Genomic DNA, 17,389 nt, shown 5'->3' on the forward strand with positions numbered 1-17,389 from the left:
AATAATCAAAGAAGATGGGAAAAGTAATTATACAATTAATTAATATGTTTTGACAGTAAATAGACTACATAACACTTGGAAAATTGGATGTTGTAAAAATCACAACACGTGACTGCTCGTGTGATTGAGTAGGGCGCGACTACCGGAAAGTTAATATTATTTAGAAAATAGCTCTACATTGATAATTCTACATTAAATAAACCATGAACCACTAGATGTAAGCCACGTTTCAGGCCGCAAACCCACACTATTATTGGTAAAGGTGTTGAGTAAAATGAGGAAAACAAAATTTAAGTTCAATAACGAAATATATTCAACTACACAACATGTATTCAGAGCATGCAATCAAATAAATAAGTTATTATACATTGTGTTTCAAGTTACCTTCCACAGTTCTTCTAAACTTCAACAAATCATTCACGCCACTATTTGATAGTTTTGTTGATGAAATTAATGACAGTCTTGTAATATCTTTCTTCATATCAGTTGCCAAGAAAATCTTCTACAGCCGAAGTTGTAGAAAATTATTTCCAGTTTTTTTTGTGATTTAGCGACCAACTTTTCCCAGAGACGTGTCTGTTTTTGGGTTAGCGGTCAGGTTTTGCACGGCCACAATGCTTTCATTGATTTTGGTCTGCAGAGATCTCAGGTCGTGCAAATAGAGCAGACGAAGCATTTTCGATGCCGAATTGACAGCTTTGTTGCCCTTTTCAAAGCCGTCGTCCACTGTGTCGAATGGGTATGCCTTTCCCTGTCAAAAGAAAATCAAATAACATTTATTCGCCATAAACAAAAAAATATAAAAAATTTAGGAAACAAAAAAGACCTATCATAATTTTCCCAAGTCCAAGAACTTTAAGGGCCGGTTTCCGAGCTCGAGATTTAGCTAAGTTCTAGACGTCATACAGCTGGAATCAGGAAATTTGCTTTTCGAAACGGGGCGTAGTCGTAGTAATAGTCAAAGTCACGTTTAAATTAAATTTCGAAAAACTAGAAAATTGAACACAAAATAAAATAAAGAGAAAAGAGTGTAAAGTTTCAGCTTTTTTGAATTATTCAGGAATGTTCACTAACATAGTATAGCACTAACATATTTAACAGTTGCAGCAAAATAAATCTTTATTCTCTCATTTCTATGATTGGAAATGTTTTTCCTTGACGAAATTGAACATTCCTGAATAATTTGGGGTTTGTATATTTTACTCAGTAAATTTTACTGAGACTACGTCCCGTTTTGGAAATCCATTTTTCTGGCTTCAGCTGTTTAAAGTCTAGAACTTGCCTAAACCCCGAGCTCGGAAACCGGCCCTAAAACTTGAAATATGTAATGCACTAACAGACAGGGTATACAATTAACTTACTATAATAATAACAGGGTACTGGATGATATTTTCTTTTAATTTCAATAATAATAGAAGTGGTAGTCCTGTATAGAAAACGTGGATATGAGTTTCATGAACGTAAATAGTCTTTGCGAAATTAAAAATATTCCAAGTTATATCAATATTGTGACTACATAAGAAAATATTATTAAAAACATGAAGTACACTTTTATTCAAAACATTACAAACTAGTTTCGGCCTTTGGCCATTAAAAAAAGTAGTCCATATAATTGAATTAATTTTATACAAGTGTTAATTGAGTGGAATATATATAATCAATTTATTAATTCAATCCATCTAAATCAAAAATTTATAGTTTTCATGTTTATTTTGGACTAAAATTTTATAAAAATAAAAAGTACATGTGAAATTCTAATCACATCTTGGACTTTGTCACCAATAAATTTGGAATAAAAATAGCACAAGGACTATCTTATTATTTTATCTTCCAATGTTATTACATTAGTGTCATTTGCATTGTAAATAAAAATAAGAAAATATGAAGGCTATGATGAATTCTCTGTCCAGAGTAAGTGGACTGTGTTTTAGGGTGAAAATAGCGGGAGAAATATAATTGCAAAGAGAGATTAGTAGAAAAATGTTGAGAATGACAGAGAAATTCTCATGATTATATACCGGTGTAACCTCTTATGCATGCACTTGCCTTGGCAAATAGATCATTCATGCAAAAAGGTAGACGGCACATTTCCTAGCTCAAATAAGACAGTTTACATGAACAAAAGTGAATGGATTGAAAATTATCACAAAATCTCTATATGAATTAAAACACCATATTATATTTTCGTTATGGAGTTTATAACGTTTATATCAACTATTTATCAAAATCAAAAATAAATACAAAACTCACTATACGATACTCATGAGGTATGGGAGTTTTGGAACTTGACTATTTTGAGTTCACATACATAAATTTGAAAATAGTTTCCTTTGTTCAAGTATTACAAGCCAGAAATTTGAAATAAGCTCTCATTATGAATTGACACATGTTTATTCTGCACCAATTCAATATGTAAGAAATAAGAAATATTAGAATACTTTTTCAGGAGACCCTCATATGATACCATGGGATTGTTCGACAGTAGCCTTCTAAAACAGGAAGGCTCAACTCATACTAACTCGACTCAAATCGAGGATACTCCAGTCTCTCGACCTTACGACGTTTTTGCTCATTGTCACTACGTCAGTTCCATGCTACTCCATTTCTAACCCCACATTATTAAAAATATGAGATCCAATTCGTCACTTTTGTGCATGTAACAAGTTTTATAATAATTATTATGAATTTATTGTCTAACCTAATGTTATTATTGTTTTATTTGAAATGATAAAACATAACTTTCATACAACACAACCTAACTTTCATTAAAAATACATGGTACTATGCAACTCAAGTCGAGGCTCGACCAACCTGTCGACTGTCTCACAGTAGTGAGACTAGAATCGACAGGTTGATGACACAGCATGTGTTTTCGATTGGAGACACTCAGACCAGTCGATTCTAGTCTCCGCGACCTCACGACTGTGAGACTGAGTCGAGCACATCGACTCGACATGTTCGTCGAGCCTCGACTTAGAGTTGCGTAGTACCGTGCATTTTTGATTTAAGTGGGGTTATGTTTTATCATTTTAGATAAGACAATAAAGGTATTCATAATAATTATTATAATATTTGTTACATGCTAAATAGTGTATCTATATAATTATATAAAAGTGAAATGGCACTCACTCACTCGCAGAATTAAAAATTCACCAGACCAAAAACGATCAAATTTGGTAGGTATGTTCAGTTGGCCCTTTAGAGGCGCACTAAGAACGGATTTGGAAAAATTTCCAAAGAAACGCCCAAAATCTGCGTTTTTCCAGCGTTTTCTCAGCTTTATCGAGAACAAATGAACAGAAAATGTTCAAATTTAGTACAGAAGCTCAGCTAGGGTGTAATAATGTTGTGTTGGAAGGATTTTGCAATAAAGTCAAAAATACGCTCAAAATTAGCGTTTTTCCAGCGTTTTTTTTTTGCTTTTTCTCAGATTTATCGAGAACAAATGAACAGAGAATGTTCAAATTTACTACAGAAGCTCAGCTGGGGTGTAATAATGTTGTGTTACAAGGAATTTGTAATAACGACAAAGATACGCCCAAAATTAGCGGTTTTTTGCGTTTTCTCAGTTCTTTCATCAAGTAATAGACAGAAAATGTTCAAATTTGGTACAGAGGTTTAGCTAGGGTCTAAGAATTTTGTGATGATGTGACTTTTATATTTCATCAAATATACGCCCAAAACCAGCGTTTTTCCAACGTTTTTCTCAGCTTTTCTGCGTTTTCTCAGTACTTTGACTTTCTGATGGAATGAAGCATGCTCAAATGAAAAATGCAGGCGAGCGAAGCGAGACGGATATGGCAAGCGAAGCGAGCCTGACGGCTAGTTTTTAATAGAGTAAGGTTAGAAAATGGAGTAGCATGGAACTGGAGTAGTGACAAATGAGCAAACAATTCGTAAGGTCGAGAGACTGTAGTATCCTCGACTGGAGTCGTACAATTTGGTACTGTGGAGTTCTTGAAAAGTTGTATTTCGAGAGAGAAATCAGGTTTGAATAGAGTGAAATCCATATGTACACTATACTGTACACTGGGTCTGAGGAGGTGTCTAAATTTAGTGAAAAAGAGCATTGCTCACCTTAGGTACAACAGAGTCGACGTTCTGTATGGCTTCTGCGGTGAGCCTCTGATTGATGAGTTTGCTGATTGCTCGCAGTGTGATCAGGTGGTTGGGGTGCGGCGTTATTTGCAACAATTTCGCCAGCGAATTCACTCCTTTCTTGAAGTCTTCACTTTCAACTGTACAACAGAATTGAAAAACAAATTAAACGAGAACAACAAAATTTCAACAACTGAAGAACAAAATTTAAAAAACAGAACAACACAATTAGGTCTATTTGTCAAATACACCTAGGACGAATTTAAATGAGGAGAAATTAAATGCACAGTGAGACTGCATAACAAATATTGAAAAAAGTGGAAAATTAACCAACCTGAGGAAACTTTCCTGGCGAAGAAACACTGTGGACTTCTATTATTATTATCATCATCATTATATCAGTATGGCCCGATTACAAAAAATCTTGTTGAATTGTAATCGTGATTAAATCTCAATCAGAGAAGACTTGTTTCGTAAAAGCGTTCTCTGTTTGGCTCTCGTAGCATTTAATCATGATTAAAATTTAACAGGTTTTTGGGAACGGACCTTTTAATTACCTTTAACCTTTTTAAGTTAATTATATGATTATGTTAACGTTACGAGTGAATTAGATGATAAATAAAGCAACAAGGATTAACAATCTAGGATTCTACAATAATCAAGAATAAAATACTTCTAATAATAAGAATATCATCCTCGATCAACTTTTAATGATGATATGGTTAAATTGAGTGATAGTAAAAAATTCCTTGTTCAATTCCATCCTTGAAATACATTCCATCAATTTTAGTACCTTATTAAGGATACATATAATCGTGAACAGTTCATTTGGTGGACAATTTCACAGAATAGTATGTAAACTGTAGCTGTGTGGAAGCAGATTATCTTGAATTTGCTTTTTAGCGTGTGAAGTTGTGACTGCAATACTTTTTTAATTATACCAGATTAAAATTATATGTTAAACCTTGTTGAGAAATTCTTTATCAGGATTAAAATTCGATATCTAGGTGACTCGATAATGAGTAATATCGGTTCTAACATTTTCAGGCCAGTACGTTTGAACAAAAATTAATCAGCTGTTCGTTTGAAATCGGAATGTAGAAAAGTATGAAAAATTTGACCCCAGCTATAGTGAGGTCCACATTATAATAGCCGTGTTTGATCATCATCATCATCATCATCATCATCATCATCATCCATCATGGTCTTTGGATTGTAAAGCCTGTTCCGGTGTCCACCGCTTCCTAGGTCTTCCGACGTCTCTTTTCCCATCCAACTGCAACTTCCAAGCTTGTATTGGAAGACGAGTTGGTGGCATACGGCGCAGGTGATTTGTCCACTTCAATCTGTATTTGATTTTCAATGGTATTGCTATCCTTGTCTATCATTCAACAAAGCAGATAGCGCTATCTCTTTCTCACTTTGCTCTGTTGCCAGATCGTCTTTTAACAATTTAGAGTTAATAATGACAAAATATTTCATCTTAATTATGAAAGTTCATTATGAAATTATTGAAAAATATTAGGATATTTACTTCTAAATAAAACATAATTGATTATTTTAAACGAGAATGAACAATTCATATTACATCAATAAACATGTATCAGCAACCGTATATAGAAGGCATTGACAAGACAAGGATTGGCAACGTTGTTCTGCTACCTTTCTCCATTATCACGTGGACCTCACTATATACATTAAACTTGCCAGCCAAGATCAAGAACAGGGACACCAGACTCCAGGATTGGACTTGATAAATACTGGTAAAATTTTATAAAACTTGAAATACTGTTCGAGGATGAATGCAAATCAATATACATTATAAGAAACAATTGAGCAGCATAGGCCTACTTACAATCAAGATTATCGAGTGGATTCGACGATACAACTTTAGGCGTATTTTGCCGGTTCTTCAATACTTCTGTTGACGTTTGAGTGGAAAATTTGTCAACTGGAACAATAAAATTTTACATTTTAATAACAGCAATTTACAAAAAAAAAGAATACAATATCCATGCTTCTTCCATTTAAGCCCGGTCAAGACGCTCAAGTTTACCATCAGTCTTTTGCTCAAGAAAAAGACGGATCGTTTGGTTCAAGCAAAAGACTGATGTAAAATTGCGTCCACACGCATCCGTCTTATGTCGTCCGTTTTCCTATTTTTGTGCTCACAAGCTCAACATCACAACATCTACCACATATACGGTAGATGAGTAAAAATTAAGTCGTATTTTTCTGCTATATTCAACAACATAATGACAAAAATACTACTGTTAATCGCTAAATGGCTTTGTTTACATGTCATATCTCGAAACACAGTGATTGTAAATGGATTGAAATTTTGTAGATAGTATTCTTATCAACAATATAGTACACCTTAATATATCATGATAGTAAACCATAATATCAACATCAAATTCTGAGAGTATCATGAGAATTAAGAAAGAAAAAAGGGTTGAATGGCGTTATATACAATGGATAAGAAAAAACTTGCTTATTTTCAAGTACTCGCGAAGCATTTTATTAATTTGAGGACGCTGAATTCGAATCTGAAATCACAATTTCTCTATCTCCATTTTTACGCGATTTAGGTTTTGGTGGATAGGCAAAAGACGGACGGTTTGATGGAAAAAGATTCCCGGCCGACACATTTTAAGTTTGACGACTTAAGCTTGAAGACCCATTCGTTTTACCGCCCAGACGCAACGACTTACCATGCTCCGACTTTCGCTTGAGCAAAAGACTGAAGCTAAACTTGAGCGTCTGAACCGGGCTTTAAACAAGGAATTTGTTGTGTTGTCAATTCATTTCCTTTTCCACTATCAATTTGAAAATACTTTTGAAGTGAAAACTCTTACTTTAAGCACTTTTTAACAATTCCCTCAGTCTGAAGTCAACTGGTCGAAACGTCGTCACTGATAAAAAATAAATGTTTCCACTTCAAAAGTATTTTCTATTCAAAGAAATTTATTATTTATACTAGGTATAGATTGAATATTAGAATCAATCCCGCTCACGGATCTGCAGTACATGCGGGGAAATAATTATTCCATGATTATTCTATTTTATTTTGTAAAGTGTTTTTATATTGGAATAAATTGGATTGAATTGAAGAATGAGAATAGTATAATAATAATATCGAGTGACCTGGCTGGCTCAAGTCTGATTTCAGAGTTTTCAGGTCGCAACTGATCAATTTCAGGGCCTCTGACATGACCTAACGACTGTTTTTTAGGCAGCCGGGACCGACGCTTAACGTGTCTAAACGTGTTATGAGAATAGTAAAGATAATAGTGTGATAGATAAAGAGTAAACGGAATTGGACATGAATGTTTTCAGTGTTATTATAGTTGGTTCCTCATTATGCTGATTGAATATTGGAAACAATATTCCATATTCCACTATGGGTACAGTCCATGAAAAAGGTTGACAACCATTGGCTATTCAATGAAAACAAAAAGCAACTGAAATAATATTATTAAGGTTAACAATCTTTGGCTATTCAATGAAAAAAAAAAGTAACTGAAACAATATTATTGTTAATGAGCAGTTTTGACATTTATTAAAATCATTTTAGAACAATAATAGAGAAATATAATGCTGCATTACACAGCACTTTTACAAACATAGAGAGCTTTTACACAGAGCTTTTACAAACATAGAGTTTCGTCATACAGTAATTTATAGTCAATACAATATCAATAAGTTCCATGCCAATATAAAATTGAATAAGATAAATGGGTGTGAGATAAATGGATCATTTATCTATGAATAAGATAAATAGGGTCAACAAAGTTTATGAAGATGCATCTTGGAATTGATAAAGTGATCAGTTCTCAAGAAGAAAAGGTGCTTATTACATGGGAAGAAATATAGTTATTAATTTGAAATATAGTCAAAGCACTTTTAGTTCTTACACCATAATCAATATGAAAAAACAACACAGGCTAGAGGTCATTGAAATTGAGATGCTGAGGAGTTGCGGCGTAACTAGAAGATAGAATCCGAAATGAAATAAGAAGAATAGAATGAAGGTTACAGAAATATCTGAGGAAATACAAAGGTGCGTACAGATATATGCGCCTCGAACACGCTCCGCACTCGCTCCGATCATGAACGAAACACGAGATGTCACGCAAGGGATTGCTAGAGGTTCGAAATATGTCCGAAGGATGATCGCGCGCTTGTCGTATTGTTGACTTCTCTACAACCTAACCTCACAAATGTGAAACGTTCAATTCAGCTGAGTGGGAAAAGGCTGAGGAGAAGTCACCATAATCAATATATTGCACTTCAAGATTAATCAAGGTTTAACAACAAAAACTCATTTCTTCTCATTTCAATGAATAAGGCCCGTATGCATATACTCACTTTAAACGGAAAAATGTCAGCTGTTCGTTCAAACCACGTATGAAGCACATAATGATAAATACAAGCATATCTACAAGTAAACGTGGTTCAGCTTAAACTTAGATGGTGCCCTAAGTGCCTGTTGCACAAAAGCCGGTTTAAACATAATCAATTTCATGAGAACCAATCGGAGAAGCCATTTTTTCAAATAGGCCGGCTCTGATTGGTTCTTGTGAAATTAACCACAGTTAAAATTTCACCGGTTTTTGTGCAATCGGGCCTAAGAGTGTTAATACTGATTAGAGTAACTATATTACCCACGGTATGGCCATTGGATTTTTCCCGCCGCCGCCATGAAGATTTCAAATATTTGAATTTTACAATGGAAATTATAAGGGATTAAAAGTAAAATTCGCTCGCCTTTACTTATTAAAGCATATTCTTGTGATTATTAACTTCGACATAATTTCTTTCATGTTTTTTCTATATTCTCAATATAGCTTTGGAACTTGAAATAGTAAATCGTAGATAATAGCGAGTAAAAATGAAAGGTTAGTAACGTAACCTGAAAGCTGAATCTCAAAAAAAATTACCAATAAATTTTTCAAATATGTCATGATATTGTAATATGTTTTTTTCAATGGACAAGAAGTGATCAAGCTCTCATATCTATTGAGAAATATATTTACTGTAAAACCCTGCACACACACATATCAATTTTTGTTCGTACGATATTTTGCCGTCCTTATGAATTCTATCAGACTAAACGGAACTTGTCAAACATCATCTGTTTAATCTAGTAGAATTTATAAGGACGGCGAAATACCATACGAACAAAAATCGAAATGTGTGAGTGAGTGTGTGTGTGTGTGTGTGTGTGTGTGTGTGTGTGTGTGTGTGTGTGTGTGTGTGTGTGTGTGAGTGTGTGTATGTGTGCGAGGCTTTATACTGATAAGTTGTTTAAATACTAATGAGTATCATAGTAGCCTATTCACTCAGTATGAACTCATACTGATGTGTTCATAGGAGTGAATTTTCATTAAATTCGAAAAAAATATTCAAGATCAAAACAAGGTGAACTGCATCCTATATTGCAGCAATCATCATCAACTGTTTGGCTCAAAGATGATAGTGGTTAATGACTATCAAATAAAAATTTAGTTGAAAAAATCGAGAAATTTACAAAATCTGTGATTGAAGAACTGTATAGGTGCGTACAGACTTTCGCTCTGCTCCGCAACCGAACGTCACTCCAGCAGAGCGATTGATGATCGACCGGGGTGCAACAGTGGTTCGACCGGGGAACGTGAGAAGATCTTCCATAACGTTCATGATGGGTGCGTGGGCGGTGCGACTGTGGTTCGATGGTGGTACGAGGGCGGTACGAGGGAGGAGCGTGCTCGGTGCTGGTTGGAAGCGCGAATATGTGTACGCAGCTTAAGACTCATGATAGACGTAGTTAATATTGGCAAGTTTACCAGGGCTTAAGCACTTCACTTCAGCAATGTTGTTAATAATTATTATGTTGATGGTTTAATGTTATGTTAATGGACAATTTCCAAGTTATAATGTTTAAAACTGAAAATATTACCAATTTCTGGTTTCGCCATCTCGGTCAAGATATTTGATTATTTAACTGATTAAGTGAGAAAATAATAATATTTTCTAAAAAGATAAATAAATTAAAATTGGTATCTTCCTGTAACTTATAGCCTAAAACAGATGAACGAATCTTACTGTTGTCGTTGTATTCGAGACGCACGGCATGACTCAAAAGCCATTCTAAACGTTCGGACTTTTTACCACTGGTAATTGGACAGCTTAGATCTGCACAGTAGTTGTTGAAGACGATAGGCCAATTATCACTTTCCAAGTCTCTTAGAGGATCACGATCTTCAACTTTGTGGTGGCGAATTTTTTGTTCTTCTAGCCAAATGACCAATGCTCTGAACTGCTTGTCATCTGGAAAAAGTAAAAAGTAATTTATTTATTGCTAAACCTCTAAATGGTTGTCTAGGAGAGCTAAAATATTCAAAAAGTGTTGATCAAATCAAGAAAAAATATATAAAATTAACAAATTGAACGCAACCTACACGTATACGGTCAAAGGATAAGGAATGAAACACTATTTAACAATAGAAACAACCTAACACGTGTGAAAACAAGTGTGCTGTATACTCTATTGTATTTTTCATTTTCAAAATTGTTACAGTGTAGGGACATAATATTGTAATTATAACCTTAACCTTATTATTGAGTAAGTAACAAGGTTGGGCTGTCAGGTTAGCGTTTGGCAATTTTTGCCAAAAAATGCAATTCAATTGAGATAAAAGACCAATTCTATGCTATAGAATATAATAAAGATTTGCTATAAGCTAATATAGTAAAATATATAGACACAAGTTTTAACTTTAATGAAGTCATCTTCTTCATGACTTCCAACAGCACTCGAAACTGCAATCGGCTGCACTTCAAGTGCACCAGTGATATCCTGATCATCCATGAATTCTACATCAAGCTGGCTATTCAAAATCCGATTTTTTGCCTACCTCAAGGTCTAATGTTCAATATTGGTTTGGACGTCGGACCGTGAATGGGGTTGATGTGAGTGGAGCGAATGTTGCCGGACAAGTTGGGTGAAGGTATGATCACACTGGATGCGTGTATGTGCAAGTGCATGTAAGATCATGCATACGTCAAGAAACAAAATCTGGGAAAGAGCCATCAAAACACCTTGTGACTAAACTTGTATGAAGCTGCTCCCATTAAACCACAAAGAAGAAGTAAGAGAATCTTCTACTTTGTGATTAAAGCAACCGTAAATTTAAGTGTGAGTATTCCTATTGCTCTTTCCAGATTTTGTTTTTCACCTGCGCACTTGGTCATGCATAAACACGCGTACACGCATCCAAGGTGATAATACTCTAAATAGTTTACTCGACTTATCCAACCTCACAAAGTCAGCTACCTAAACATTCGTTATGTCCAATGACCATGGATAACAATTAAAGCGTGAGTGGTATAAGATGCAATTCTTGGCCTTACTAGGTGTAGGTAACGGTTTAAATTAGGCAAAAAATCGGATAGCAAATTACCCACTATAGGTAATTTACATTAAAAATTAAATGAGTAAGGCTAATAACGTCGAGAAATCATAGGCTCATAGCCTATGAAAATTCTTGATTCCAAGAAAAATACCTATTTATTAGTTTTTACAAACACTTAGTGCCGGTTGCACAAAAACCAGTTAAATTTTAAACGTGATCAAAAAACCTTCTCAGATTCGTTTTCGTGAAATAATTCACGGTTAAAATTCAACCGAGCGTTATAATTATTAATTTAATGGGTTATAGCCTAATATCGTACTGTAAGATGCCGGCCAACAGAAGGCCAATGCATAACAGTATAAAATGTAAAATAGAGGTACTAATAGAAGTAGCATGATCAAACTATTGTTTTAAAATGAATATTTCAAGAGTAAACCACAATTCAACATATTTTTTAACAATCCAAGTTTAATAGAAAGGAGCTTACCTTCAGCATTGAATCCATCAATAGTATGATATTCTAGAGCTGTCAGTTTACTTTTGAACATGTCAAAAATATTTCAGTCACTTGTAAAGTATTGTAATAAAAGATAATAAACAGATTAAACTCTTAATAATTGAGCATGTTCTGCGTAACAAGCTATAATAATTTACAATTAAATCGTGTTGATTTTAGGTTACTTTGTGCTTGACGCCGACATTTTCCAAGATTCCAATCTAAGCAAATCAGCATCAGCAAGTGTTGTGTATCAGTACTGCCAATCTACAAATTATCATCAGCTGAGAAATAAGTCATGATGTTATAAATGGTACTATTATTTCATGTTTTCATCATATCAACATAATTTATATTTTTTTAATTCATATTCACGTTTTTGCTAATGAATTTTCCTGAACACATTAAAAGAACTTTGATTTATCATGTTCGTAGTCTGCACTTTCATCTGTCAAATTTCAATTTATGGTGTAAAGATAACCTACAAACTACATGTTTTGCACCTAAACTTTTTTGTCCGTTTACTGCTATCGAATTTGTTTTTATAGTAACAGATTTGCTTTGTCTCCACTTTTTAGGATTGTAATCGTGTTGATTCCCAATATCACCTTTACTGATTCACTTTCTCAACCTTCACAAAGTAACAATCGCTCTTGTAACCCAGTAGAAGTGGAAAATTAAACTGTTATTATTTAGTTTTTATTAACAATGTTTGAAAGATTCATGAAACTGTTGTCGTACTGGTATCTCCAGTATGAGTTAATTACTTGCATTTATATGTTTGAACCGTGGGAGAGGAAGCTGCTGAGTATCCTTTTATGCAGAGTACCTAACTTATCTATTTTAGTTCATATTTACTTTATGCAACTCATTTAACACCATTATTTGTCATTGTTCCTTTGTTTGGACTTATTTTACTTCAACTGTTCTATTGTCTATACTCTTTTGTCATAAAAAACTATACAAAGGAGCTAAATTATTATGCTTTATTCATCAGAACTTGTTCATTTAAAGTGTAGACTATTCTATTCTACTATATTCTATGTATTAGTATGTACCATTATCTATGTAATATATGCCAAATTCAGATCTTAGACTAGTGGAATTTTTTGGGGATTTGTAGAGTGCATGACTTCTTATGTGGGTCATTAACACTGGTATTGCTCTCAAAAAAGACCGTGCATCTTACTGTGAAACGAGATGAAAAATATAGATAGCAATAAAAAGGTTCTACTTGACCTTTATTTCTCTCCTCGCCCTAGTATCTTAGGAAAGTAACATATATGTATTGCTTTTCAAATTGTATTGTTTTGTTTTAAAACCTCCTGAGTTTAAAGAACTGAAGCCTATGTAATTTCAGTTACTCAATGAGGTACGGTATCAGTAAATCAAATTATAGCCTTCTTTATAAATGAAAAATTTTGGAATAATACACTTGATTGCTGCTATTTAGTATGGTGAAAGTATTCACATCATTTGAGAAAGTAATTGTAGTTATTGATTTAATCAAAAATATTTCTCCTACTTTCTATATCCTAAATTGCATATTTAATCAAAAATATTTTCCTTACCTTCTAATCATATATTGCTGATTTAATCAAAAATATTTCTCCTACCTTCCATATCCTATATTGCTTTGTTTTGAAATAGCCTTTTTTACGACACTACAGTCTAATTGACTAATGTTTACAGTTTAATTGACTGTAATGTTTACAGTCTAATTGGCTGTAATGTTTACAGTCTCATTGACTGTAAAATTAGACTGTAGTGTCGTAAAAATTAGTTTAAAACGAATTATTAACCTGCAGTTTGTAATGGATAGTGAAATAGATGAGTCCTATATTACCTTTTTTTTAGGCCAAATATTAGTATACATCTCAGTTCAGTTGACTCAAGCATTCAACTCTATGATTTCATCTGTGACTATGACTCAAACTGTAACTTTAACTTGAATTTGTAGCAATTTCCTTAACAAATATAACTCAGATTCCATCATTCTTCTGGTCGTTTTTCTTGTCTCATACTCTTCTTACATGTATCTTCCGCACTACACCATATCGCTCTTGGAACATCTTAGTCTCACAAATAGCAGGATTGACTCATGAGGACCTGATAAGCTGCACTGGTAGTTTATGTGAGGATTTCACATTGGAGAGAACATCACAAGCGGAAAGTGTATTCTGTCCCAAGTATGGCTCGAATGCCAGTGTGATGCGTGATGTTTCTAGTGTAATATTGCCCACCTAGTACTTAAACTGTAAATATAGGAACAAAGTGATACCAGTAGCTGTGAATGTTTCATTGTTTCGTGATAGGATGTTTGTTCAGTCCACTCAGATATCGAGATAATTATGTAATGTATGCAATAAATTCCGCATTTTAGATTTTATAAAACATCTGCCTCTTGTATTGATGTTTCAAAATTATCCATATTCTATCAATATTTCTATCAATATTGAGAATTGAATTGAATTTCATCCATAAATCATGTAGAAGATCAAAATCTAAATAATATGCTATCAATATTATCTAGACCTAATATTTTAGTTTACTAGACTTTTTTCATCATGTCTTAGTGAATAACTAAGCTAAAGCTGCGTACAGATATACGCGCCGCGAACATGAGCAATTCACTTTTAATCAGCTGACTATATCTGTATTTTTACAGAAACGGTAAAAAACAGATATAAAAAGCTTGGCATCAGCTGATTACAAGTGAATTGCTCATGTTCGCGGCGCGTAAATCTGTACGCAGCTTTAGCTTAGTCATTCACTAAGACATGATGAAAAAAGTCTAGTAAACTAAAATATTAAGTTACATAAACCAACTAACTTGAAGAAGATGTATTCATACATATTCATGAATCAGATAGAACATTTCCGTAAATTCTACAAATTTTCAATTTTCACTTGTTGAAGTTGTGAATTGATGATTCACAGTTACTACGAGCATATTATCAATTCAATTACAAATTACTTTCAGAGAAATAATCTCATATTCACATAAACACAATTTTCATAGATGATTACCTTGCAATCTGCTTGATATTCTGGTAGCACAGTTTACGAAGCATTGTCCAAGAAAAATATTTCTTATAATTTGTGTCTGCTTATGTTACTAAAAATTTATCTAGATCTTAAATTGTAAATAATATGAACTAATAACTCATTACGATATCCTAATGTCATCTCAAATCCTATATTATTCTTATTTCAATAATTTATGGGAAAATCGAGAAAATGTTATCAAGGTTTGTGATTCCCGATAATGATCACAATCAATGCATCAACGAATGATATTTTTCATAATATCATGATTCCAAAACTAGATGTAGTTTAATATTAGTTAATTGACGTTTCATACACTGTTAGAGCTATGCTCATATATACAGTATCACATTACAAAATAATAATAATGATTCAATATTTTTATAAACAATTTTCAACGAATGAAACTAGTCTATGGTTGCAGCTTAATCAGTATTCTCCCCTATAATACTAAATCAATACTAATAAAGTCACAGACAAATAACTATACTGTCATGTGTATTCATCGTATTTTATTTGTCCTGAACAAGTTCTGTTTGATGCCTAATGGTGACGACTACTATCAAAACAATTGTATCAATTATCTCAACACCTATAAATAACTATTACCTAAAAGTATTATTTGTATAAATTAAATTAATATTTAACATTGTAAAGTACAACGGTAATCATGTAGTATTCTTCAAATAAACTTATAATCCATTGTCAATATACTATGACTATTTAGTTGAGTGATTTCCTCATTCATTTTATCACAAAAAGCTTCTCCATGAATTTTCTATTCCATCTGTATTGGGAAAATAAGTTGAAGAAAAATTAACATAGCAATGGATGAATGTGATTATATTAATAATATTATATCAGCAGGCTACCTAATAAATAATCTTTTCAATATTTAATAGGAAATTGTTGTTTTATAGTTCCTAACATCACTTTCAGCATTGATGCAGGTTTGCATAAAAAAAACAGACACCTCTATTATGATGCCTTGGTCTTGAGAAAATGGCAATGTCGCATAAATGTAGGTTCAGTCAACTTGTCAACCTGAGTTAAAAGCAATGGAAGTCTAATGCAGGCTATAATTATTGAGTTATAATATCATGGCCACCTCTAATACAAGGCCGCGGCCTACGATATTGCAACGTCGCAGTGTAGGCCTAGAATCTAATACATGATTGGTGAAAAAGATTTAAAAGAATACTACCTGATCTTTTTCACTAATCATGTATTAGACTCTAGGCCTACACTGCGACGTTGCAATATCGTAGGCCGCGGCCTTGTATTAGAGGTAGCTATGGTTATATGCATCGCTTGCTACAGCTGACAAATGATTCTAGACCTATATTAATTACAGTGTTGGCAGGACATTCAATTAGAGGTGACTTAGATAATTAAAATTCGAGATTGAATATTATGCTAAGTAAGTTGATGATCCAAAGTACTTTTTCCTACAGTTACCTTGAAAAGTGGCCATTCCTGCACTGATTACAGAACGCAAAGAATCACTTTTCCGCTCTAGTGCGGGAAAATTTTTTTCTGCACTCCAGATTTGCAACATGACAACGCAAAATAGTTGGTGGGTTATAGGAGGATTAGTGCACAAAAACAAAAATTAAGTTGGTAACAGTGACTGTCCATGTTATTATAATATCAAGGACACCGAGTTCGAGGACAGCCACCACATGAGTGCCGTCTACATTCATTTATACTACATTATTCAATTTTATTTATTAATAATAAAATTACACAGAAAAACATTTGATGCATTTCAGCGAATTTTACCCATAATTACCCACTTTTCATATTCAATGGTCACTGTAGGAAAAATTTAATGTGAAATAAGTGCGCAAAGTTCCTCTGCTGCACTCAACAAACCATTCCATGTTCATGCAAACCATTCAATGTCCACGTTGTACATGTTCATGTAAACGTTTCTTTCGGTGCAGCAAACTGTCACTTTGCGCACTAGTTGCACAAATAACTATTTCACGATTGATGTAAACCCGCTTCAAATCGATTCTATACAGGTAGTGCACCCCTAGTGAAAAGTTAGAAACACCGTACTCATGTCTGGTGTCACCAAGGTCGGTTGAGATATATGAACATGGTCAAAGCGGGAACGTTTTGAAAGAGTGCACTGGAAGTACTATTGACAGAAACTATCGCCATCGAAATAATATGTTCAGTGCACTTGTTGTAAATCGTAGGCAATTTTGATTATGTTCAAATGTCTTGACCGAGCTTATTGATGAAACTTGGGCATAAATGTGAAACCGCATCTACACAACAATTTGAATAGGAGTTCCAACCTATTTTGCCACAAGTTAAATAAAATAAAACCTGTTGAAAT

General features: G+C 33.6%; 1 protein-coding gene and 1 long non-coding RNA gene across 2 annotated transcripts; one reads left to right on the top strand and one right to left on the bottom strand.

Annotated features, from left to right (window-relative positions):
• Positions 1–289: 289 nt before the first annotated feature.
• On the bottom strand, positions 290–12,250 carry LOC111060938 (RNA transcription, translation and transport factor protein). The gene is made up of 5 exons (XM_039426349.1): positions 11,983–12,250; positions 10,186–10,410; positions 5,954–6,049; positions 4,078–4,238; positions 290–751 (listed from the first exon to the last, which is right to left on the bottom strand). Exons 1-5 carry the CDS (start codon positions 12,041–12,043, stop codon positions 548–550), a joined length of 747 nt encoding a protein of 248 aa, XP_039282283.1. The 5' UTR covers positions 12,044–12,250; the 3' UTR covers positions 290–547.
• Positions 12,251–12,442: 192 nt separating this feature from the next.
• On the top strand, positions 12,443–14,395 carry LOC120350943. Its single transcript, XR_005571114.1, has 2 exons — positions 12,443–12,799; positions 13,978–14,395. It is a non-coding gene; the product is annotated as an uncharacterized LOC120350943 (long non-coding RNA).
• The last annotated feature ends 2,994 nt before the right edge of the window (positions 14,396–17,389 follow it).

Source organism: Nilaparvata lugens, chromosome 4, assembly GCF_014356525.2.
Source record: "Nilaparvata lugens isolate BPH chromosome 4, ASM1435652v1, whole genome shotgun sequence".
Lineage (NCBI taxonomy): Eukaryota > Metazoa > Arthropoda > Insecta > Hemiptera > Delphacidae > Nilaparvata > Nilaparvata lugens.